This window comes from Hetaerina americana, unplaced genomic scaffold (genome assembly GCF_022747635.1).
Source record: "Hetaerina americana unplaced genomic scaffold, ioHetAmer1.1.p SCAF_15, whole genome shotgun sequence".
Lineage (NCBI taxonomy): Eukaryota > Metazoa > Arthropoda > Insecta > Odonata > Calopterygidae > Hetaerina > Hetaerina americana.
The window spans coordinates 2,343,532-2,367,826 of NW_027286625.1; the positions used below are offsets into that span (position 1 = coordinate 2,343,532).

At 37.8% G+C, this 24,295-nt stretch overlaps 2 protein-coding genes across 3 annotated transcripts in view; one reads left to right on the forward strand and one right to left on the reverse strand.

Annotated features, from left to right (window-relative positions):
- Positions 1-2,012: 2,012 nt before the first annotated feature.
- On the reverse strand, positions 2,013-6,072 carry CAHbeta (carbonic anhydrase beta). Of its 2 annotated transcripts, XM_071583894.1 has the most exons (5): positions 5,879-6,072; positions 5,720-5,804; positions 5,501-5,640; positions 5,097-5,336; positions 2,013-2,944 (listed from the first exon to the last, which is right to left on the reverse strand). In XM_071583894.1, the coding sequence occupies exons 1-5, from the start codon at positions 5,969-5,971 to the stop codon at positions 2,735-2,737; spliced, it is 768 nt and encodes a 255-aa protein (XP_071439995.1). In that variant the 5' UTR covers positions 5,972-6,072; the 3' UTR covers positions 2,013-2,734. The 2 variants fall into 2 exon arrangements, with proteins under 2 accessions (XP_071439995.1, XP_071439997.1); XM_071583896.1 differs by lacking the exon at positions 2,013-2,944 and having other exon boundaries at positions 5,230-5,336; positions 5,435-5,640.
- Positions 6,073-15,510: 9,438 nt separating this feature from the next.
- LOC139686742 (glypican-6-like) overlaps positions 15,511-24,295 on the forward strand; it is a 202,005-nt gene continuing 193,220 nt past the window's right edge. Inside the window, exon 1 of the mRNA XM_071583772.1 lies at positions 15,511-16,051. Coding sequence (XP_071439873.1) covers positions 15,820-16,051 — 232 coding nt within the window. The 5' untranslated portion in view covers positions 15,511-15,819. The remainder of the gene's footprint in view (positions 16,052-24,295) is intronic.

Below are 24,295 nucleotides of genomic sequence, written 5' to 3' on the forward strand. Positions count from 1 at the left end.
CATTGTTTTAGGGAAGATTTTTCATATAATTCTTTGTAAGTGTATTAAATATTTTTCTCAGTCCTGAAAAGATCCCAGTTGGGCATGGCTCTCCTTAAGACACTAGCCCCTGAGATATATTCAAATGTTTTGCAGAGTTTATTTTGCCAGCTGGTTTAATAGTCAGTCGACCAAGGACTAATAACTTAAGCAAACTATCAACCTTTATAATTTTAGACATGATTTTGGAGTATGCAGCAACCCTGTCATATTTGTAACTGTCAATAATTTTTTAAAGTGAATGCAGTTTGATTAGCATCAACCTTTACAACTCATAAAATAGTGGTCATGATAGGATCTTGGGCTTTGGAGTACCAACTCTACTAGATAATTCCTTCTAATCCCCAAAAGGGTATATGGAAGTGGGATTAAGGACACCAGTGGACTGATTGTCACAATGGGCGTTTCTATGGTGCGACACAAAGAGTATCTGGGAAAGTCAGAATAACTACACCGAGTCTTACCCGAACAATCGTATATTATACAACATCAGTCATAATGCACCATTTACATAGGTATAAGCAAATTATGGATGGCTAGACCCTCGGTAAACCAACGCGAGTACGGACAGCATTAAAATGGCAGAACATTACCTGGGACAGGGTAAAGGCAGGGCGGACACGGTCACGAAACACAACCTAGGCAGAGCCCTCGTCCTTTGGAAAGGAAGGGAGTATGGCAGGGTGGACGCGGTCACGACACACATAACCTAGGCAGAGCCCTCGTCCTTTGGAAAGAAAGGGAGTATGGCAGGGTGGATGCGGTCACGATGAACGTAACCTAAGCAGAGCCCTCGTCTGAAGTTGAGTCAGCAATAGGACACGCTGTCGCGATGAGCGCAGCATAGCCGAAGCATCGTGCCCTACTGGTCACTGCCAGATAACCAATTGACCGCTTTTCGCCCCGCGACCAGGGCTTTTACACCCAATTTAGGAACCAGGGGAGGAATACTCTTGAAGCATTGTCTTTGGTCACGTGGGATATTCGGAGGAGCCAGGGAAGGAATATTCTGTTGCATACTTGCAACATTGTCTCTTTGATCGCTTGGGGTATTCGGAGGAGCCAGGAAAGGAGTACCATGTGGCAAACTTGCGACATGATCCTGGGAATGTGAAAGATATATTTTGAAGTGTTTATGAAGGAAACATATTAATGCATTCAAAGACCACTTATTACAATCTAAAATCTGTATTTAAACCTAGCAGAAGTAGTTGCGTGGTGTTTCATAATTCCTTGTGTGCTTGAAATAAACTAACATTTCTTGCACATGTCTTAATCTTTATGTATAAACACCTTTACTAATTGGTTTCAAATGCATATCATTTAATATCTAATCAATACACAGTCACAAGTCTTTATTTATTCCATTGAATACACTCACCATTTATTTGATGAAATCAGTTCTCTTAAATGTGCAGTATGCATACAATGAATTTTGTAGGTAATATTGTTTTCATTTCCACAATTTCAAAACTTAATCAGGTAACATACAATTCTTCAAATTTTATCCCTTTTATTTGTACAAGTCCCAAACTTTAATTGAGGGAGAGTAAGTCTGCCAGACTACATAACACCACATTATCCAACATGAAGGTTGATTTGATAGGTATAGGTCATGTAATAATAATTGTAAGCTTCATATGGCATGTGAAATCTACACATTGGGACATAGGGCCCAGTTCTTTTCACTCTGCTACCTGTGGCTACACCTTAGACAAAACTGAGGGTGCCCAGAGATGTTACTAGGAATCGAACCCATGCTGAGCAGTCATTGGCACATTGCCCTACCCCCTGGACTATCTCTTCATTTTGTTTTCCCATCAACTAACAATGTAATGTGCTTTGCAATGGTCAAATAATACCATTAGAAAGTGGCTTACATACTGGGTCAAACTGACAGCAGTGTACTGAATTCACAAGCAGCTAGATGCTAAGGGATAATTCTGCATGTACCCCAAGTTTTGTAAGAAAAGTGGTAAAAAGGAGGTGCATTTATTTGGAGTATAAAATTACTTGATACAATCCATACACATCCATTATAAAACACCCTGGGAAGAACCCTTCATCTTCCTTGTTAATGAAAATGCAGAAAAGGATATTGATGATAGGATAAAAGAAAAATCTTTGTGTGTATAAAATCAACAGAAGAATAACAGTCTTAGAGAGCTAACAATACTTAAGAAAATGAAAGATTAAAAAATCCACTGAACATGTTTTAAAAGAATTAATTAATAAAACAACCAAAAACGTTACTTATTCCTGTACAATAAATGCAAACAGTTACTTCAACATTCATATCAATCCAATATATATATCCCTCAGTATATATATTTCATTTGCAATATTTTTGCGGTAAAAGTTGATTATCACAATTAACATTTGTGGATAAAACTGTTCCCATTGAGGTATTTTAGTCATAAAAGCACTTTGAAGGGAACTTGTGTAAATACAATTCTGGAAATATAAATTGTTTTGAATAAAAAAATATGCTATATTATATTCTTCACACATAATATAAAAGTAACTTGTCAGTAGTGCCTATTTCAACTATCCAAATGTGTAAATATTTTTAAAAAATGTTCCAAAAATCATCAATAACATACATCAATAACTACTAAATACTTAGTTGTACATAATTTGGTGACATATGTATCAAGTCTGTGATTACCCATGAAATGATAAATCATATGTTCCTTTACGAATAATACCGAACAATTTCCTTTCTCAAGGCATCATACGTTTGTTCATTGATTTCAACAAATCGTTTCTGCTGGCGACTAAAATAAAATATATCTCCAGTATATATATCAAACCAAATTGCATGAATGTGAAGAGAATGCCTCTCGAGACGATGCTTCAGGAAACCATAACTTGCTATATTCTGCAGTTGTTGTAAGCAGTTAACCTATAATAAAAGAAAAATATTGAGAAATATTTTTTTTGGCCAAAACAAATTTCTGGCAACCTAGTACTCTGGGATTTCAAAACCTCTGGAACCACTCTCTTTTACTATTCCAAGAAACTGTGGGAGATGCCGCAACAGTAACTTTTAACAGAATCATCCGTTAATATGCATTTTAATGCAACAATTTCAGAGGGTAAAAATCAAGGCAAATAATTTTTGAACTCTGAAATTATTACTCTTCTCTGTGCCTATATTCTCAGAGTGGACCTCTACCATAGTACCTCCAGTTTTCTCTCAAACATTTACTTTGCCAATAAACTTTATGTTCACAAATTTACCATCTTCCTTAATTTCTTGATTTTTTCCTTAATTATTTCTAGAAGTTTTTCCTTAATTATTTTCACTTTTTTTGCAGTCCTTATTCACATTTTTCACTTGGCTGAGGAGATAAATTATCGTCCAAGAATTTCCAAGATTACTGCATTCTGTGTGTTTTCAGAACCCTCTAACTGCTTTATTTAAAAAATAGATGCCCTTAGTCTTTTACACTTCACATTTCATGGAGCATCATCCTCAAAATGAAGGCATGGAAAGTTCATCAATGCATTTCCATGCTGCAGCTGCACAACCAGAAATAAAACTATGGGTCAAAGTTAAATTTTGTATATTTCTCTTCCACTGGATGTAATTTCTACTGTCTAACTTTAGAAGGGATCATCCTTTGCTTCTAATTTCACCATTTCTTTGCAATGAAATATTAGAAAATTTTAATTATTTCAAATGACATTGATATATGTTGATGTTTTGATGTATGATTCATATTTTCAAATGATATATGATTTTGAGAATTTTCAATGGCAGGTGCTCTACTCAGGTGGTCACTACTGACTGTAATCTGGAGTTTCAGAAGCTACTGTTACCCACTCGTCCTCAGAAACCCCCTGCTTTATATTTGTTCACATTGTCTAAAATTCCATAATTTTGTTCGGGTCACATGTCCTCTAACCGCCCAAAACCTGTCTTGACTCATTCCTACCCTACATCCCTCACAAGTCCTTCCAGCTCAGCTGAGCTGATAATAGTCTTTGGTCAATTTGGAATCAAGCACTACAGAACCTTGATTTCTGGTTTAAACTTCATTCTACCCTCTTGACAAACTCCACTGGAACAAGAGTAGTCTGCCAATGCCACAGACATTTACATATGATATTCTCACTGGTAAAAATGCATCTAAAATTTAAGAATAATTGTATTTACTGCTTTCACCATGACAAAATTTAACCTCTCCCAATAAAATGTTTCTTGTGGAAATACACCAGACTGCTAAAACGTTTATGGGCTAGTCACCACTGCTTAAAAATATGATTAATATTTCCCCTCATATAATAACCTGCAAGGCATTAGAGAAGGATGTCAGCTTGTCTTTGGCAGCAAAATTCCGGCTAAGTGTCATGGGTAAAGACCATCTTTGTGTTCATTTCAGTATAATAAGTTTATCTCTAGCATTATATATATTTTCCTCTTTTAAGACTGATGCTAAGGGCATACATTTCTTAATTAAAACATCATGGCAAACTAAGTATCAAATAAAACCTACAACATTTTACCACCTACAACTGTGCCACTACAGAATCAATTCCATTTCAGAGATCCTGCTATGCATGGCAATAACGAAACAGATTTCAGCAGTAAAAGCTCATCTATCAGTAACCCTCACATGACATCCATTTGCCTGCCTCTATGTATATCAGGCTAAGCACATGAAATATGTTTTGCCACAATCATTAAAAACTATTGAGAAACAAAGTGAAACATTCAGAGAATAAATGAATTTTAACAAACAAAAATAAATTCATTATTTCATCCCGATCCACATATGTCTGTGCCTAGTAATGTGAGATATTTAATTGTGCATGTTTTGGATGATATCTACACATGATTATCCACCTTTTACACACAATGGCAAATATACCAATTCTTATTTACATATTCTTTAGCACGAATTCCTTAGTCAACATGTTAGTGTTCTAGATCCCAAGTAAATGAGCTAAGACGATTATCTCATTTGCTTATTTAAATGGCAAAAATATGACATAATACAATGATATTTAAACTTTTATCATGGTAGGGCATTTTTTACCAAGGTACACACCTGAGACAACTTGTCAGTAATTGCGAACCGATTATCTGGATCAATGTAGGCTACGAATTTCCGCATTGGAGTTTCGGCCTGAAAGAGCATCGGACTGCCATAACCTGTCGCTTGAAGTTGTTGAAATTTAGCTAGGGAAGATTGTGCATGTGTACACAGCCATCCTCGAAGAGGAGAACGTCTGCGGTTTTCAACGGAGGAGAATTCTTCATCTCGCAAATCATGTAGGAGATTCATGGCCTAAGAATTAAGGAAATTGTATTATCATCACACCTAAGTGTTCGACTGCAGTGTGAATCAATTACATTTACTGCGTTATTCCTATTAAACAATCCTACCGGACAGATGACAAAGCTGCCCAGTTACAGGTATATGTTTAGTTAATCTACTGTTTCCAAACTAACTTTGCAATCCGAATGTCCACAAACTATGATGTGTTTTATGTTATTCACAATGCATCCCAGCTCCAAGGCTGCAGGCTCGGTCGTGGTCATTTCATTGACGAAATGTTGGGAGTGGGGTATGACGTTTCCAGCATTTCGAACTGAAAACGTGTCATGATGGTTAATCGCATAAAATACCACAATAATTTTTCAGGCAAAATTTTGTTCAACAGCGCTCACCAACGAACATGTCTCCAACATTTGTTTCCGTAAATCGGGTGGGTATCATACGGCTGTCCATGCATGTGAAAAACACCGCTTTGGGCTACGATATAAACGTTAGTATGTCAACACCACATTACTTTCAAATTACAATAAATTTAATATGCAACAGATTACCTCAGGTTGGTCTCGAACCCTTTCAAATTGTTCGACCATCGTTTTCCGATCAGTCACACGGTATTTCATTATTCCTCTCAGTATGCGATCCATTTCTCAACAGTATTTTAAGAAAGCAATAAATTCATTTTATAACCATGGGCCAAACTCCAAAATAATCGATGACCACTAAGTAACTTTGATAAAATTGTTCATTTCCGCTACTATTTGCAGGAAAGCGCATCGTAAGCATCAGCGAGCGCACCTTTCAAAACCTCCAGAGCGCAAACGAGATGTAACCAGTACAATAGTTACAGTGAAGATCCTTCTCTAGATGATTGTCATTGAATTGTGTAGATCTCTTTCAAATAGAAGTTGTAAAGATTATTGAAGAAATCAGGGGAATACAAGAAACGAGTAGCCTGCGGCTGTATCTATGTAATTATGTTTACTATTGATCACGATATAATTAGTTATACTCACTTTTAAATGACTTTAAGGCTTTCTGCAATACGCTATCCGTAAATTAGAACATGTGTTGTTTGAATTTTATTTTAAACTTATTCCTGGACTTCGAATAACTTTCTTTTTTCCAGGATTTTTATTGTATATCTAAGACTGAAAAAGAAAATTTTCAAAAACAGGTCAACCTATCTACTGAATTTCTACACATGATGGGCAACCGTACTTCAGGAGAACTTTATACAGCCCTTCGTTATTGCATTTAAATATTAATAGTTTTTAAAGTATCAAAATGAATATTCCTCTGCCTCTTTGTTTATGTTGTCATTATTCGCTGTCTTAGACCGCCGTAAAGTTGGATTTCTAACGTTTGCAAAACGAGTCATTCCGAGGCATAACAATTTCTCCGATCATTTATAGTACTGGATAAATAATAGTTGAAACTAAAGAAAATTCCAATTATTATAAGGTTAAATTACAAGGATAATTTTGTTTTTAAAGAGTTGAGTATTTGAAATCGGTAATGGTGGTGTAGGAATTGCACGTTTATCTTTTGCCGTAAGATGGCAGGAGTAGTACAAATCTTTAGAGCCTGTGGCGTGAATGATGGCGAATCCAATGAAGGTGGGTTTATTTCAAACTTCAAAATCTAAATGCTTGTTGACCAATTGCCATTAATCTGGTGTAACTGTGTTGCAGATTTGTAATATGTGTACGCATTGATCCGTTAGAGCTGATTATGTGTGTGTATTTATTACCTAATTAATTTAGGCAGAGAGAGATACGTTTTGTGTTAAAACTGCATATTTATCTCAGGTCATCAATCTGGCCGCTGCCTTTCATATACTTAATTTATGCTTCATGAGATGAGAGAGAAAACTCAAACAGTCGCAATCCTACTGTTACGGCCATTGAAGTTTTCTTCCTACTTAATATTTAGTGAATGCCGTTGCGCAAATAATATTTTTAGTAAATGATATAAGATTTCCGGGTCGCTATCACGTGTAATTACGAGTCTTCGTTGTATTGCAGTGCTTATGATTTTTTGTCGTTTATACATTATATACGAAAACTTGTTCCTTTGTGTTATTTTGACAGAAATGAAGCCAAATATTGTGATTTTTATATCCTTACTATATATTTATACTTACATCTTAAATATTTTATTTTACGAGATGCTCAATCCCACACTATACTTCCATGCAACTTCTCATTTGTTGATGTATTGATATTAGACAAACGAAAAGAAGAAAAGTCATAGAAAAATCGTAAACATAAAGAGATCATGAAATATTAACAGTTATAGTGGAAGGAACAGTGATACAAGTGTTTTCATAGGAATGAAGGAGTAAAAAATGTATGACGAGCTGAGGAAGTAAATAAAGATACAACAAATTTTTATCGAATAGAAGTAATTACAATGTATTTTCAAACTCGAAGAAATCAAATATTTTTCAGGGATTGTCGCTAAACCCATTTCGATTCGGGGAGTCACCTACAGGAACGTTTGATCTGGCGCTTTCCTCAATATTTGCATAATTATCATCATTGGTAATCTCTCTGGCAATTTATGCATTCTTTCAAAATTCCTTGGTTTAACATTCTTCCGTTACCTGCTTCTTGTCGTGTCATCGTCGGTCTTCCTTTATAATTTCTTTGTATGATGTTTCATTCAAATATGGTCTTAGATAAACCATCCCCTTTCAAGACACATTCAATTAGTTCCCCTCTTCTTCCGGTCTGCCATTAACTTACATTTTCACCCATTCTTCTAGGTACCTCTCCCATGGATCACAGACGTAAATGAGGAGGTATACTCTGGGAATAAGTTTTACGAGCCACGTTTTTATGTCGATGGACGATGCTAATACCATTTGCCGTAAGTTTCATGCAGTAGAAAGCTGCGTCGTTTAATGTTGTCTCTCGTTTCTTCCGTGACTAATGATCTTGTTGCCTATGCATCCAAACTCTTCATCTTATTCTAATGTGTCTTTCCGTGGTCTTATTTGAAAATGGATGTCCACCATCCACTGCAGGCATTCGACGCAATAAAGTATTCGAAAATTATCCATTGACGCGAGTGGCCCTTATGGATGGTAACTTGAGGAAAGCAGAGAGGGAACGTGTCCCTAAACCCCGCTCAAATTCGGTGGATTGCCAAAATATCACAATAATTATTTGCAATGTCTGCTTTTTGGCATGAATGCTGAAAATAGCAACAGAACAGTGCGTGCAGTTTTTATGTTCCTTGTTTGCCTCATTAGCACACACCCTTCTTGCGGCGTTGGCTGCCGGAAAATATTTGATTGGTTCAAAATACAGTGCCATTAATGTGTGTGTGTATATACGTGTGTGTGTTTATATATGTATGTGTGTATAAAAAAATGTGTGTATTTGTGCTCTTGTGTGCGTTTGTGTGCAATACGAATAGCACGTTTTACGTTATCTCCCACATTCGAATAACTCCATCCTTAGATCACTTCCATAGTGCAACGTATTCCTTCGCTATTATTATCCCTATATTTATTTTTATTATTTAGTTTCGGTCTCATAAAATGTAGTGACTGAGGTCAGGTAAAAACCATAGAGTAAAACATAACACTCCATTTCATTACTCTAGGGCAGCAGTCATCCCGTCCGGCATCTCCCGTTCACTTCGTCCTTGAACATGTAAATTGCCGAACAATTAATTTCTTTATTTACCATGTGGCGTTACAGACTAGAAATCGATTAAGAAACAGTCGAACAACAAGAAAATCTTTTTAACTTTTACAAAAATCCATACAACTGCTGAAATAAATAAATAACCTGGTTTCAACGATATAGCTTCATCATCGGGTGAATTGCAATAATGCCAATACTTTTATAGAATAAAGTGAAAATAGTTCGAATTGCGTAGTTTCAGATGTAATATAGTGGAATTGGAACATATTAATGACCATGTAATAGCAATTTTCCACTGTTTAAACGTTTTACTACTCACCAGGTTTCGTTGAGTTGCATCATCTTTCGTCATTAATTCAAAATGGAAATGGTAATCTATAAAAGGTTTTTTAAAAAAACAAGTTCCATTTCCCGAGTAATCTTTCTTAAAAAATTAACAGACACTCCGCCCCGCTGGTTCCGTAGTAGCACGAGGCAATGTTAATAAGTATTGAGGTTTATCATTGTTTCAGGTTCCTTATGTTGTAGATTTTGATTTTATAAATATTTCTGAATATTTCCAAGCCTCTCTGTGGCCTATCAAATATTTTCTCAACAATATAAGAATCTTTACCCGTACTCTATTCTCTAATTCATTTCCTCGTATTCACCACATCTCTCCTTGCCATTATGGACTCCTATCGAGATGAATATAAGATAAAACTTGTATTTTATCACCCAGACGAAGAAAAAATAAAAGCGATATTTTTAGTCTCAAGAAAATAATATGTAACTTAACAGCTATCTATCTTGGAAAATATGTTAGAGGACAAGATAATGACCTACCTTTTTTTTGCTTACATTCTTAACCTTTTTATCTTGGCTCTCGATATATCGATGGGGGTGCGTGTGTTTGTCCTTCGATTGACACGAAGGTGTATTCGTTGATTTTTTAGCATTCTTTACCAAATTGCCTATTATTTTAAGGTAAACAATTGAAGGATAAATTAGCTGGCATCATCTCTTAGATTATATCTTTCAATATCTAACAAGTAATTGGAAGCACGAATAATTTGGCTGAAGAGCGTACACCTCGTGACAATTATGTGAGTAATTGCATTTTCGGGGTTGACCTAAAGATTTAAAAATAAATCCAGTGTAGTAAAATGGACTCATAAAAAACGGAAAATATTTGCATTTGCAAAGTTGTTCACGCATCAACGGTTTCTCTATGTCTCAATCGTGTCATCAGATGAAATATGGTCCCAATTTTTCTACATACTAAACTTGTTTTTATTATCCAAATAAAGATAGTAAAAACAAAAAAAAAACGTTATCGCAAAGACGGTTCTTTCTTTTCGGGCTCCCCTCTGCCCCCCGCCAAGCAGTTTGCAAAGTTTTGTGCAAACAACAGCTACAGTTTTCTTTTCTTGTATTTTTCTTTGCTCTGTTAAAAAAAATCAAAAGCGTATTTTTAATGACGTTTAAAATTTGCGTTCATGCATTGCACAGGCTGGGATTATAGAGATTGTATCGCATCCATGGCTTTCTATGAGGATTTGTAAAATGACTCGCGGATTTCAGAAAAAGGTCCAGCTGTCTCAGTTGTGCTGCATGTTTTTTTGTGTTTACGTATGCTGCACTTCGCGAGTCAGGAGCAGAACCGGCGACCATCTGGTCAATAACTCACCTGACAAACACAGCCGTCAACATTTCATCCTCAATGCTCCCTCATAGTGGCCAAATTGAAAGTATTTGGTATTGAGCTCCCACGGCACAATAGGTATGTAAACTCCTAAAAATGCGTATGATATTTCTTCAGTATTGATCATTCATCATCATCAAGTCGCCTTTAGAAACAGACGGAACGCAGTATGAAATGACCCCAATAGAAGAAGATCCACATGGTCATTATTTAATGCCTATAAAGTAGGATTATTATGTTTGCATTGAAACTCATTTCCATGCGTGAGTTGGACTTGGACACGTATGTCTCAATTGGGGATGTTGAAATGCTTTCATTGAATCGAAATTCTTTGAGTTTCCCTAAGGTAACATTTTTGAAATGTGCAAATTGTGTATTTTATAATATTTGAATTTACAATATCGAGAATCCAAATTCAAATCTTCGTCGCAAAAGTGATTTCACATCTTTGTTTACTATGAATATAAAATAGCACATTTCAAAAGGATTAAATGTCCTAGAAGGAGGAATAGAAGATGTACAATCCGCTCATTCACAATTACAAATAGAAAAAACTAGAAGCGCATTTATGCACGTTTTCGCCAGGGCTCCATTCTGCGTAGGAGCGCAGATGCGAAGCTGATAAATCAAATTAAAAATTCATAGATTAAGTGCTGTGTGATCAATGGCCAATATAATTTATGGAAAGCTGGATTTAATCGAAAAGGAATCAATGAAGTATTTGCGTTTGGCGGGGAGTGCCACTATTTAGACGACCAACGAACTCTACCTATGCATTCGCTCCTGAATTCAATTAGTCCATGCGTGATGCATTTGGTATTAGCTTGGTATAGGAATTAGTCAGAGGAAATGCATAAACTCATTATCCACTTTGGTAATTGCTGGAATACTATGGACTTGGTGACGCGCCAGGATGCCTGTAAATACAGCGTTTTGTTAAAAAAGAAGCGGGTCGAACTTTACAGAACTAAATTTCCATTTGAACTTTATATAAATGCGTATTTATGTGTGTTTAATGCTGAAATCAGAAACATTCCAACTATTTATTTAGCAGTTCCAGAACTCCTTAAGACCTACAATTATAACCATGTAAATTATGTACTATTTAATAATTTGGTATTAGGTACAATGCACAAGTCATCAAAAACTGCACTTATTCTACAATTTCAAAGCGAGGATAAATCAATCCCTATGAAATATCTTTATATAATATACCCTTGGCCAATTTCATTCATTGAATTCATTAAAATATCGCGAATCTTGCACTGACACGTCTCCATGGTACTTCGCTAGGGCGTACGTCAAGGAGAGCAGGGACAGCGGCGGAAGGGAAGAGAGAGATGCATTTTAATATGTAAAGCGCTCCCCTCTAGGAATTTTGTGGGGGTAACACTAATCCAAAAAAACTACATGTTTATTCGACAACAGTCTACGTACATTTCTGATTTTTCCGCCAGTGGTTGACTTGAAAATTGGTATGTGGCTTAGTTCATATCCCTGCTGCGGTCAATCTTAATCCAAAGAAATAGGCAATTCTGCACACATCATATCCTGAAAATACTCTCGGTCATAGTCAATCATAACCCTTGCATTTAGAAAAAGTTCAAATATTCAAATGAATTGATATATTTTGCGCGAATTTCTGAAAAAAAACTGCATGAGATTTGCTTCCTTATTCACTGTAATATCTATCGATCAATGGTGAAAAAAGTGATGAAATCGTACTTGCATTAAGTACCTCCCTCAAATTTCCTTTGGTTTCTACCTTTGTATCTTTGAACCGACGTTATTCGCCACAGCGATATTGAACTCGAGACGCCTAGAATATGACGCAGAGGAATGGGTAAAAATATCCATTTATGAAAAATTGATAGTCAACTAATAAATGATTTAATACGTTAAACTGGGGAAAGCGATATACGCTTAAATGAATTGTGTATGCATAATATGTATTTAAGTAATTTCGCACGTAGTGAAATTAAGTCAGTTTAAAATTAGAAATCAGGATGTTACACTAGCACAATACCAGGAAAAGGCATATGTATATGAAATGTCTCATATTTAAACGTTTGACTGCGTAAAACCCGAACTATACGGTTCTCACGTGTGCAGAAAGTTGGTCAATTGTATAAATAAAATAAATATATGCAAAACTAAATAATCATGAAAATTAACTATTGTGTATGTTATGTACATAAGTTATATATGTTAATGATATGCTGAATCGACTTTATAGTTATTATACCGTCTATCTACAATAAATGGAATTAATCGCCAGTTCTTTTATGTCACATTAACGATACTACAGTAGTAAGTAAATGAGTAATACCATAGTTAGATCACGCGAGCATATGTGTCTGCATTGATCATAAAAATACAATGTTTTTCCTCCCTTTCCATGTGATGGGTGCAGACTGCTGAGTATATTGACTGAACACATGTATACTTCAAGGATTAATGTTTTACGAAAATCCCCCAATGTTGCTTTTTCTTTTAGTCAATGAAATTTGATATTGAATGTTAAGACATTGCCTCTTTTGTAAATTCACCTATAGATGGTAGATACTGTGTTTACAGAGAACTCGATGCATTCTTTATTAGGAAAGGATTTTTTAGAAGCTATAATATAGAGTATACAAATGGAAAATACTGACCCTGAAGGTAGTTGCAAATATTTTTTTGTTTATAATACAATTAATGAATTTTGATATTTGATTCCGTGACTTGGCTCATGTAATACGAATTTCTCACGGAAAAATTATTTTTATTCATTATTCATAAATCGATTCGGGTACCACCGCGAAATCATTACAATCTTTTCCACGAAATAATTTAATAAACTATATTAATTTATTGATAAAATATGACGAAACATGTGCCGTAAATACACATACTCTCCCTAAATACGGTTTAATAATTTTAGAGGATTCGAAATTTATGCGCTTTTCGGACTATTCCTGAGATCGTAAGACATGCATGGATTGATGGACAGGACATACTAAATTCAACCCCTTTCCCAATAAAAACTTTTGTTTGGCGTATTTCAGGATTAGAAATGCAGATTTAGGATTTCATGTTGGTTTCTTATCACTTCCAAGGTATTAGTAGGTATTTTGGAACGAGATAAAAAGGAACTTGGCATAAGGCGAAGTAAATCTAAGAATATTTTAATTGTAGTAATTGGTTCAGTTAATGAAATCTGAAGTTTAAACTCGACACAGGAAAGACTATTAGGTGCAACGATATTCAACGATCAATCCAAAAATAAAAATTATTTTCGTATCGCACTGGCCAATAAAGTATCCTAGTAAACCCTCCACCTGACTGTGTTCTGCATGCATCCAGAATGGGAACGCCGGAAGTGCATTCACCTATATTAACTTTAGAGGTCTATGTCTGTGATTACGTCATATGATAAAATTTTCACGTAGGTTAATATAGTGCTGGGATTTGCTCTGGTAGCGTTTATGCCTTCTGTTCTTTACTACCGAGGACAACGACCTAACTTTTCTCCGATATCTTCGTATTTAGAGCTCTAAGTTGAAATACGGTCGTTTAAAACTTTTGCCGCAGTTTTTTGCGTCGTTTTTTATTTGAATGCAATGGTTAATTAGGATTTCTTTGTGCTTGGGAAAAGTTAAGCCCCCGCTGCCCACAAGGCGATGTAATAGCAATTACGTGAATGTAGTTGTTAAGCAACAGCATAGATAGGCTCCTTTTCATAGTCCTTTTGCTTAGCTCTCTCAAAAATTTTTGCCCTTTCGCAGACTTGCACTCGTACTTACTTTGCTTTTGTCTTTTAATTTGTAGTCAAGACACTCCCCGAGTGCTAATCTCTTCAATAAATATGAATTTTATCTCTCACTATTATTAAAACATTCCAAACGAGAATTTCCTTACTTCGGGCGCAGGCAAATTGTTACTGGTAAACGGCGGATATTTGGTCGCCGTAAATGTCCTCTGATTTCCCTCAAGAGCAGGACCTTAAACTTATCGAAAGAAGTAAATGGAGCGAAGTAGTAGTAGTAGTTTTGAGGGGAGGCGACCGACAGCTAAGGTCATTTGCGCCATAGGGGAAGGACAGGAAAGGATGAAGGGTGGAGAGAAACCCGGCGTTGGCATTAGCCTACTCTTTACGAAAGGCGCCAAGGGGTCCGCGGCTTAACGTCCCATCCGACGGACGGCGTACTCACTCAAAGTGCCCTCCACGAAGCACCTCAATTAGGGATCGAGATACCTCTGAAAAATATTTAACACCGCCGGGATTTGAACCCGCGCCCTCAGGGTGGGAAGCCAGTACGTTAGCCCCCGCACCATCTCGATCCCCGTATATGGAGCGATGTGTGTAATTAAACGCGTCTTACTTTGGAGTAAAATTTGAAGTCGCATCCATAAACACGGTATAATTTTTAATACGGAACAATGATGAACAAATTTTCATTCCGAAGGGTTCTCTCTCCTGAGTGAGAGAGCAATTTGTTGTACCGAAAACAACCAGGTGGCATAACTGGAGACTTAACTACCACGTGCGGTGCCGAGTAAATTGCTAGATTAAAAATCAATCACCAATAAAGGCACCGGTGGAGGCAGCGTTTGCTCCTTTCCCAATTTCCGCATAAAGGAGTATCAACAAGTTATTCAAACGCCCTATAGATAACGCTGCTGTTTCCCAGCTGAACCAATGCTTTCAGTTCCGTACACAGAGGGTCGAGTTCTCTCCCTTCCCCTCCCGTGTCGTACGAATCGCTAGGTGTCGCGCATGCGCTGACTGCTACAGTGCCCGAAGCGCTTGAGGTAAGATCACGCGCTGGAGGAAGGTATGATGGAGGCTGTGGTATTTACACTTCACATTAAGGACTCGAGGTAGTGATACCTCCCTGACTGCTGCGGAGACCACCAACTAGATCCGTGGGCCGTCGCACTTACCTTGTAGTCCCCTTCCTATCATTTTTCGAGTCGATATCCGAGGTTACCAGATGTGCGGCGATAAATGACCGTGTTGAACAATTTTTGGAGCTGTCGCTGTTATTCGGGGGCGACCTTGCCAGTTTGGATTTTTGTTAGCTGGAGTGCTGTAGGTTCCGTGTAGGCGTAACAGACTTCCCTGCTGCTTGCGGCCAAGGTGCAGTGGCGAGGCGGCAAAAATATTGACATGGATCCGACCGTCGTTGCAGTCCCTTCGCTCATCGCCATCGGCGGCACCAAGGGATGCCGACGGCACTGGCTGTTGTGGATTTTGGTGCTCGTCGTGTTGGATATATGGGGGGCGATTGAAGCCGCTTCAATCACCGGTGTTGGAGTCACCGGAGGCTGCGATGGGATGAAGTACATCTACCAGGAAATCGGAATCGCGCCCCCGGAAGTTTCGGGTGATCCAGTTACAGGTACGTGTAATGTTTTGGATACCTGTGAATGTCTTATCTGTAGAATCCGTCGGCTATCACCGTTTGAAAATGTCCCTTCCGTAAAATGAATCATCTCCCGTCGAAGATTGGCTAATTATTTTTTCCGCTGTTGATTTTCGAAACAACCACCTAAACCATTACGAGTAGTGTCCCTCTAACAGTTGGCTCCTTGCCGTGACGTGAATTCACGAATGTTTCCATTAAAACATTGGCGTTGCCCAAATTCCTTAGAGGTCTCACAATGAATATATTTGCTCGCAGGATTGTAAGATAATTTTTTAAATTGATTTTGAAAATTTTACTTAGGGACTCGAAAACTTTCGAGGACTGGGAGCCCTTTGGCAGGTTCCGACCGTCTCTGAGTGGACGGGATCCTCAGCTTGGTACCCTCGGGTTGTTTTAATTGGGTTCCATTTTTATGTTAGTTACGAGAATGTTGATATTCCTTTGTGAGAGTAGCAGTGATGCATATGCTAACAGTCATTGCCCCTTAGGAGCTGCGAACGACTTCTTACCGTCAGATGGACGACGTCCTACAAGTTCGCCCAGTTGTGGAATTGAGTATAATAATTTGGGACTGTAAATGATTTAGAACTGACTAGGAACATGGTGCTCCAATACTTGATATTAGTGAAGATTAATTCGTCTTCCTGAAGAAATTAATTATATACTTAACCATTTTTACATCATTGGCGAGCATTATTTATTTTCGTGAGCCACGGAAGAAGTGTAAGATATTATGTTGAACCGCTGAAACACGAAATTATTTCTTGCGAATTTGAAATGGTGACCCACAAGATTAAATGCAACAGTTTGATGCGCGTGGAAAAGAATTTTTAAGTAGTAGCCGTTCACGTTGAACGTACGTAAGCGCTCGATTAATTATAACTCTGTACCATCAGAATTTAATGTTGTGAAACTTGATAATGTATTCGGTAACTTGCGAAATGATGAATGCTGTTCAGATGTTGTTGACCTTTGGTGGTGTGGACGGGAATCGAAAGTGAATAATAGGAAAGTGATATGAATGCGTTATGGGCATCGGAAATTCGTTTTTAGTTATTTGGTATTCAGCCATTTGGAACTTTCTCCAAACATTTCCTTGTTTCGTAGTTATGAATGCCCTCGTAATCTGACACTTATTTTGAATGCTTTTGGGTTCACTTTCATTACCTGCATCTCCTCGGGTTGAAGCGTTTTTGATTGATGTGAGCCGTTATTTTCCCTGAATGGAGAAAAAATAGTTTAGCACAGCCTTTTAGAGTTGTACGTTTGATTAGGTATACCGATCATGGCTAAACTAATTAGAACTTCTTCGACACAGGTAAACGCCCGCGATATCGTCCTAGGCTCTAGGATCCTGAAGTGACTCCTCAACTTATTAAGTCGGCTATCGTTCAGTTGTGTTAGACTGGAGGAAAATTTTCAACCTAAAATGAAATTTGATTGTTGTACCTTGCAATAATCTTGCCTTAAATCGTGTACCCGATTGGGTGATTCCCCATTTCGGTCCCGGCACTATTATGTTAAGGCTGTAGGTTATTGTTCATTTTGACATAATTCATCTTTCTACGTATCTTATGGCGACATACAATGCACGGAAGTTGCGGTGGAAATATTTGATTCCAAAGTCGCGTTTCCGTGGAACTACCAGTGTGCAACAACGATTCCCCACATTTCGAATTTGGTATCTCGTTTTCCTTTTTCATTTTGAAATCTTTTTGCTGGACATGTGAAGCTATTGATCAGAGAGTAGTCGGCGTAAAGGAAATCCGCAGTAGATTTTGTAAGCATATTTGTAAAAGGCGATTTATATTTCCTAAGTTATGTCATTTGCCAAATATGTAATCGTGTATTAATATTTTTGCTCAACTCTATTCTTTGTTCGAATTAATCTATGCGACGTTGCATGTTCAATCGATTTGATTTTTATTTGTTGATGTGACCGTTATGTTGCTTTTAGATAATGTTTCTGCCTTACTTTTGGACCCTGTTAACATCGCCTCACTTTTCTTGAAAAAAGCAGTCGTTCTAAATTGTTCTAGAGTTTGAACTATGGGGCTTTTTCTTGTATTTTTTGGTTTACTGGAGACTTAAATTAAGTCATCCATTCTTTGGGTCTCAGAAGACCTGGAAATCACTCAAAAATACTCCCTAGCACGGAAGGACTGCTAGCACATGGTATTAATAGATATATTAATTTAGTTTCTTTCAATAAAAACGGCCACTGTCTGGCTATACGTTTTGGAAATTTACCGTTATGTATTCTTGAAAAAAACTTCCTGAATTCACTTTACATATTTTCTTTTGCGCCCGTGCTTTCGACCCGTAGAAGTATTAGGGGTCCGTATTTAAAAGCTATAAGTGTCAAGTTCCCTTAAACATTTGAAATGCATATGTTAAAGTATTCTAATGGACATAGGATTTTAATAATAGTTGTTGCAAATTCTGGCATACGTTAATTGTAATTAATAAACATTGGGCGATTGAAATACAAGTGTGTTAGCTTATGGCCATCGACGAAACAAGAGTTATCGAAACGAGCCTTGGATTAAACTTTCCTCTCGACATAATTTCTTCTAAAATGTTTAAGAGAACGGATACATTTTGGTAATTGGATGCTTTTGCATCCTTCTTGCATTCAAATGTGGCAAAATTTGGCGAAAAAAGGAATTTCACCTTGTCTCTGGATTTATTTCTCTTCTGTATTCATACTGTTATAGATGCGCTCCGTAGTGTTTCTTCCATCAATGGCCCATAAGTTGATATAAATTTTAAATAGGTTGTTGCTTGTAAAACAGGTCCCGTTTATCGTGTTTATTCTTTATACTTGGCATCGTAACTAAAGTCATTCAAAACTACAAAACTAATGGGAATACCTTTAGTCTTTGCAAAGATAAAAACCGCGATCCTGAAGCTGGAGGTGCATAAAATTTAATTAAAGTCTGAGACTCGGTTGCATTTAAAAACAATGCTTTTGCAGAGTTCCTCGTAACTTTTTGAGACTCCTCTCGGTCACTGGGGGTGTCATTTTCTTGGAAAGCTTTTGTGGAACTTGGGAAAGAAGGAGTATTTTAGCCGTTTTTGTTTCGAGCGCTCAACGAATATCGAGCGACCGAAATGAGCCATTCCATCCAGCAGGGCACAAAAAAAAGCCATTCCTTTTTCGCAGGTTTTCGTGCTTTCCGTATGCACAGCACTCCGTTTCATTGTGATGTGGATTTGTTCTTTTTCTCGAGACGCGGGCGCCAAGTGCATTGTACGTATTTACGCAGCGTGAAGGGAAGGTGTCGTGTGTCATTGCGGTAATAGTTTTTCTGGAGTCCTTTTCTGTTTGATGAGGGAAACAGCACTTTGCATCGGGAAGGTGGATTGACTCGGTGTTGAAAGTTGTGATTAAGATATCTTGACTTATATTTTTTAAGCCACGCTTGAAGTAATCCCGGCAGTGTTAAAATGTTCTTTCCTCCGTGTTTTTCAAGGAAAGTCTTGTTGCTTCTCTTTTAATGTATATTATTGAATTTCGGCGCCATTTCGTGTTAAATACTTCCGGAATCATATTTATTCGTTTTAAAAAATTTGATAATCCCTTCGTTAAACAAAACCGCAACTTCTCTCTCATGATTTTAATAGTTCCAGAGTTTAACGACTCTTTAAACATTTATAATTTTGGTTATGGAGCATCAATTAACGAAGCTAAAGCGGGCACACCTATCGAACATTCAGCACATTTGAATTGCTGCGTATCCATAACTTCGGTGGAATCTGAGCTTGCGATCTTTGGATTAGCTGGTAATAGTGTTTCCCTAACACACCAATGGTCAATATTAGTGAAGATGGACAAAGAACAGGATACCAGCAATTGATTTTAACCAGAGGTAGCGCGTAAATATTAGTATAGCTCTGGAAATTTACCGTAATGCAATTTTCAATTGTTTAAGGGAGAAAAATATATACTGTGTTTTATTCAGTCCTCAAGGCATTCGCAGAAAGTAATTTAAAATATAGTAGCACTGCGTTCTAGGAGTTTATAATTTTCAATACATTCTAGGCATGCTACCTGTTAAAGGTAGGTTTTGGGCGATCTTTGTGGACTATTATCTACGCATTACGAGATATTCCTATTGCTTGTCCTGTGTTATTTCCTTCTTCATGTCTTCGTAACCTTCGCCTGCCTTCATGTTGTCTAGATAGTCTGTTCTTCCTCCACTCTGCGTACTCAACATTCCCCTTTCTTTCACGTCCTTTAACACCCCACCACATATCAATATTGCCTCCGTTCACTTAGTCTGCCCTGTTTACATTTTACTTAGAATGTTTTTGCGGATTTCCTCTGTGACTAGCGTAGTCTTCCTAGCCTTTTCCATTTTCCGCCCAACCTACGTCTCAAAAGCCTCCAGTCTACGTTCATCCTCTTGCCTCAAAGATTAGGTTTCAGATAGATCCTTACAGTGCTCAATATTTAAGGTCTTCGCAATGTTTTTTTTGCAAATCTTCACGTAGTGTGCTTTGTACTTTCTAATTCCTTTCTCCTTATAAATTCTTACTTTGTTAAAGCATTTCTTTTCCTATTGTCCCCTTTACCATAACAATTTTCCTCTAAAATATTTTCCAAATGCATTAACGCCTCCTCCTACATGAGTTTATTCCGTAATCGTTTTATGTTTTTCTTAGTTTTCCTACTTCTCGATAGTCTCATTACTTTCGTTTTCTGGTGGTTAATATAAATGCCATACCTCTTGCACTGTAATGTCGCATACTCTTCTATGTAGATGAAAAAGAAAAGTCAAAATAATGTGCCCAAACTGCGTAAAACTCAAATGTTGGAATGGTTCTGGTTTCTTAGTGACCATTTGTTTACTTTATACGGAGGGCGTAATGATGAGGCCTTTGCTGGGGAAAATGCTACTCTACCCAGACTGGGGGGTAAGTCGGCGTGATTGTTTATCCCCTTTGGGAAGTTTTATCGGGATTTTGCCATTTCTCTTTGATCTGCGTCCTCCCTTCCGTAATGGGCCGGAGGCGCTCAACGGAGCGGGGTTACTCTCACTTCATGTAGTCCGTTCAGAGTATGCATGGCAGCCCAGCGGAAATAACTCCCCAGCCGTCACGCGGCGGCCCAAAACAAACCTGGTAGCATGTATAAGCATCCGAGTTCCGTCCGACGTTTTTTGTTTTCGGCTTTCACCCACACTTATGCATCTCACCTCTCCCCCTCCGCGTTCCCAAGAAGCTGCGAGGTAATTAATCCTCCCGGTGCCTCTGCGTCGGACAAACTTAGCTGTACTACCCCAGCCTCACACTCATGAATCCCATAGTTGAAAAGTGAGGAAAGCGTGTGGCTTTTGTCGTCGGCTCGACCCAGAATCGAAGTTCTAACCAGCGCTTGGGACAGAAAAAGAGGATACTCAGAATCGAACAGGATTCTCAATCGAAAAGTCACAGAGAAGAGGTCACAGAGCGCGTCCAGAGTGGAGGCTCGGAAGATTCGGCTACTGAAAAAAACATATTTCAAAGGCTTCGTGCAATTAGGGCCCACGACGAAGAGGACAAAATTCAAGCATCGGCAGATTGATAGTAATAAGAAACTTAGGGAGTATTCACCTTTCTCTGTCGCAAGTCACGAGCAAAGCAGAACTAAATGGAAACTGTAAAAAATTAATACATATCTCGACATCACAAGCTTCGATGCTTTCAAGGCTGTTAACGCCAGCATCCCAGCACGCCTCGCGCACCATTTTTTGCTATTTAGTACAAAGTATTGCGCAGATTTATATAAAACCCCGGGAATCACAAAAGATGATGTAAAAGGAAAATCACCGAAGACGCGTAATATAGAAATGTTTCTGGAACTTCTCGTCGTTGCATCAAAATTTCCGAAAGAACTAGTCTAGACGCGATAAAATACCTGGGTATTCATCATATTCACGACTTCAGTTTGGGTAAATATATTAGGAGTATGTGGACAAGCTAGCAGAAATGTTGTATTTAGTGCAAGTGTGCGGGGAAATGTGACAATAGGATAAAAGGGAGATGGCCATCATTAGTAAGGTCTCATTTAGAATATGCTGGTGATATGCTTGTACCGACGGAATCAGTTTGATTGTCGAAAAACATCCTCCAGCGAAGAGGAACTAGATTTATAAATCATAATGATATGGCAATCACATCAATAACCGAGATATGGTATGTCTTATCCAGGTTATTGATGGAATTAGATTGGTAATCAAGCACCTGAGTGCAGATGAAATCTCTGTCGTAAGTTGAAATGAGTCTTCTTTGCGTCGATGCCAACGATGTATCATTAGCCCCATCGCATTATAGTGGAAAGGTTTTTGAAAATAAGAATATAGAGATCATCTGTAAAATCGACACATTTAAGATATAATTTCCCCCGCGACAGATAGAGGATCGGAATTAATGCAAACGGTGACCCTGAGATAAATTTTATGGTACGTGACTAAAACTCCTGACCGTGTACACTTGTTGTGAATGCACAGCCTGCCACGGACCTTGCAGGTTGCTTGAAGGGTATCATGTAGATGCAGATGATGTGGATTTAAATGAAAAGCGGTGAATTACGAATGAAGACGTAAAGCAAAAAAAAAACCGCAGAAGACCGCATGTGGCGGGATAGGTCGAGGAACCTGTTCTTTGAGGAAAGTGTGTTAGCTTAGATTGAAAGCTTTCGAGCTGTGGGTACGGAGAAGGATACAAAAAAGCTGCGGAGTTAGGAAGACAAACGAAGAAGTTTTTGAAGCTATAAGTGAAGAAAGAGAGGAAGCCGGTGGTGTACATAAAAGGAAGTTGGGAGAAGTGAGTAAATGTATTTCGAGGGAGTTGGGTGTTTTTAGGGATGCAATAGGAAAGGTAAGTGGGGAGGAAGGTAGACATTTCGAGCGAAAGAAGAGAGTGGTGTCGGATAAAAGGTGATAATGCTGTTGAGAGCAGTTCGATGCGAGCGGGAAAATGCTGCTTCCTTCCTCAGCTCGGTGTTTGTCGAAAAAGAGCCGGAGCAGAACAACCTTACTGTAGAAGAGGAAAAAGAGGAGGCACTTGGCTTATTGCAGCACGGCAGGCATCATATCTTTAATGATATATTAACAGAAATGGTGGAGACGGGCATCACTTTTTTTGGTAAAAGCTGGGAGGTCGTAGGTCTTACATAGGTTCCGAAATCACGCGAAGAAAATTCAATGCATTGATCTAGATTGGGACTTGGCCAGTGGTGAATTAGAACTGTGGCTGTCTCCTCAATTCCACATTTTAGTTCGTCCACATCATCCTAATTTCCCAACGCCACCGAAAGGATGTGTGGCGGTGGGTGTTCGGGAATATATATATATATATATATATATATATATATATATAACACTTTTTGAAAGACTCACGGACGTGAATAATAATGTATAACACTTAGCACTAGTGGACACAGACAAAAACACAGAAACACACAAAAAAAGAGACTCACTATTTTTCGAATTTTCGGTGGTCGTTGCCACCTTTATCAAGGAGGAGAGGGAGTTCTGTCCCTCTCCTCCTTGATAAAGGTGGCAACGACCACCGAAAATTCGAAAAATAGTGAGTCTCTTTTTTTGTGTGTTTCTGTGTTTTTGTCTGTGTCCACTAGTGCTAAGTGTTATACATTATATATATATATATATATATATATATATATATATATATATATATATATATATATATAAACAAGCTCTAACAGCAACAAACAATATAAAAACACGTTAAAAGATCACTCGCACGTTATTTCTTGATCATTTCGACGGAGTTGAATTCCATCGAAATTATCAAGAAATAACGTGTGTTTGATCTTTTTATGTGTTCTTATATTGTTTGTTGCTGTTAAAGATTGTTATTAAACACTTCCGTGTTACTTCGACGAAATCATCATCAACAACCGAGCTCTTGGCAAAAGAAAACCGGGTGGGAATAGTATTCGCGGCCTTAATATTAGCAGACGACTTTACTCCGAATCCATCTGGTGGTCCACTCTGCGCTTGAGTAAGTTGTTAAAATGTAAATTAATAATTTGCATCTCTCCTCTGTTTTATCAACGGGGTGTCTCTGTTTTGTCAATGGGGAGTTTTTGGATAACTTTATCGCTACAGTTTTGAAAATATTTTTTTTATCAAGCATTAACTTTTCTTTCCCGCGGAATTCGGGGCTTTCTCCCATCGTTCGCTCTTAATGCTATACGTTTTGTAG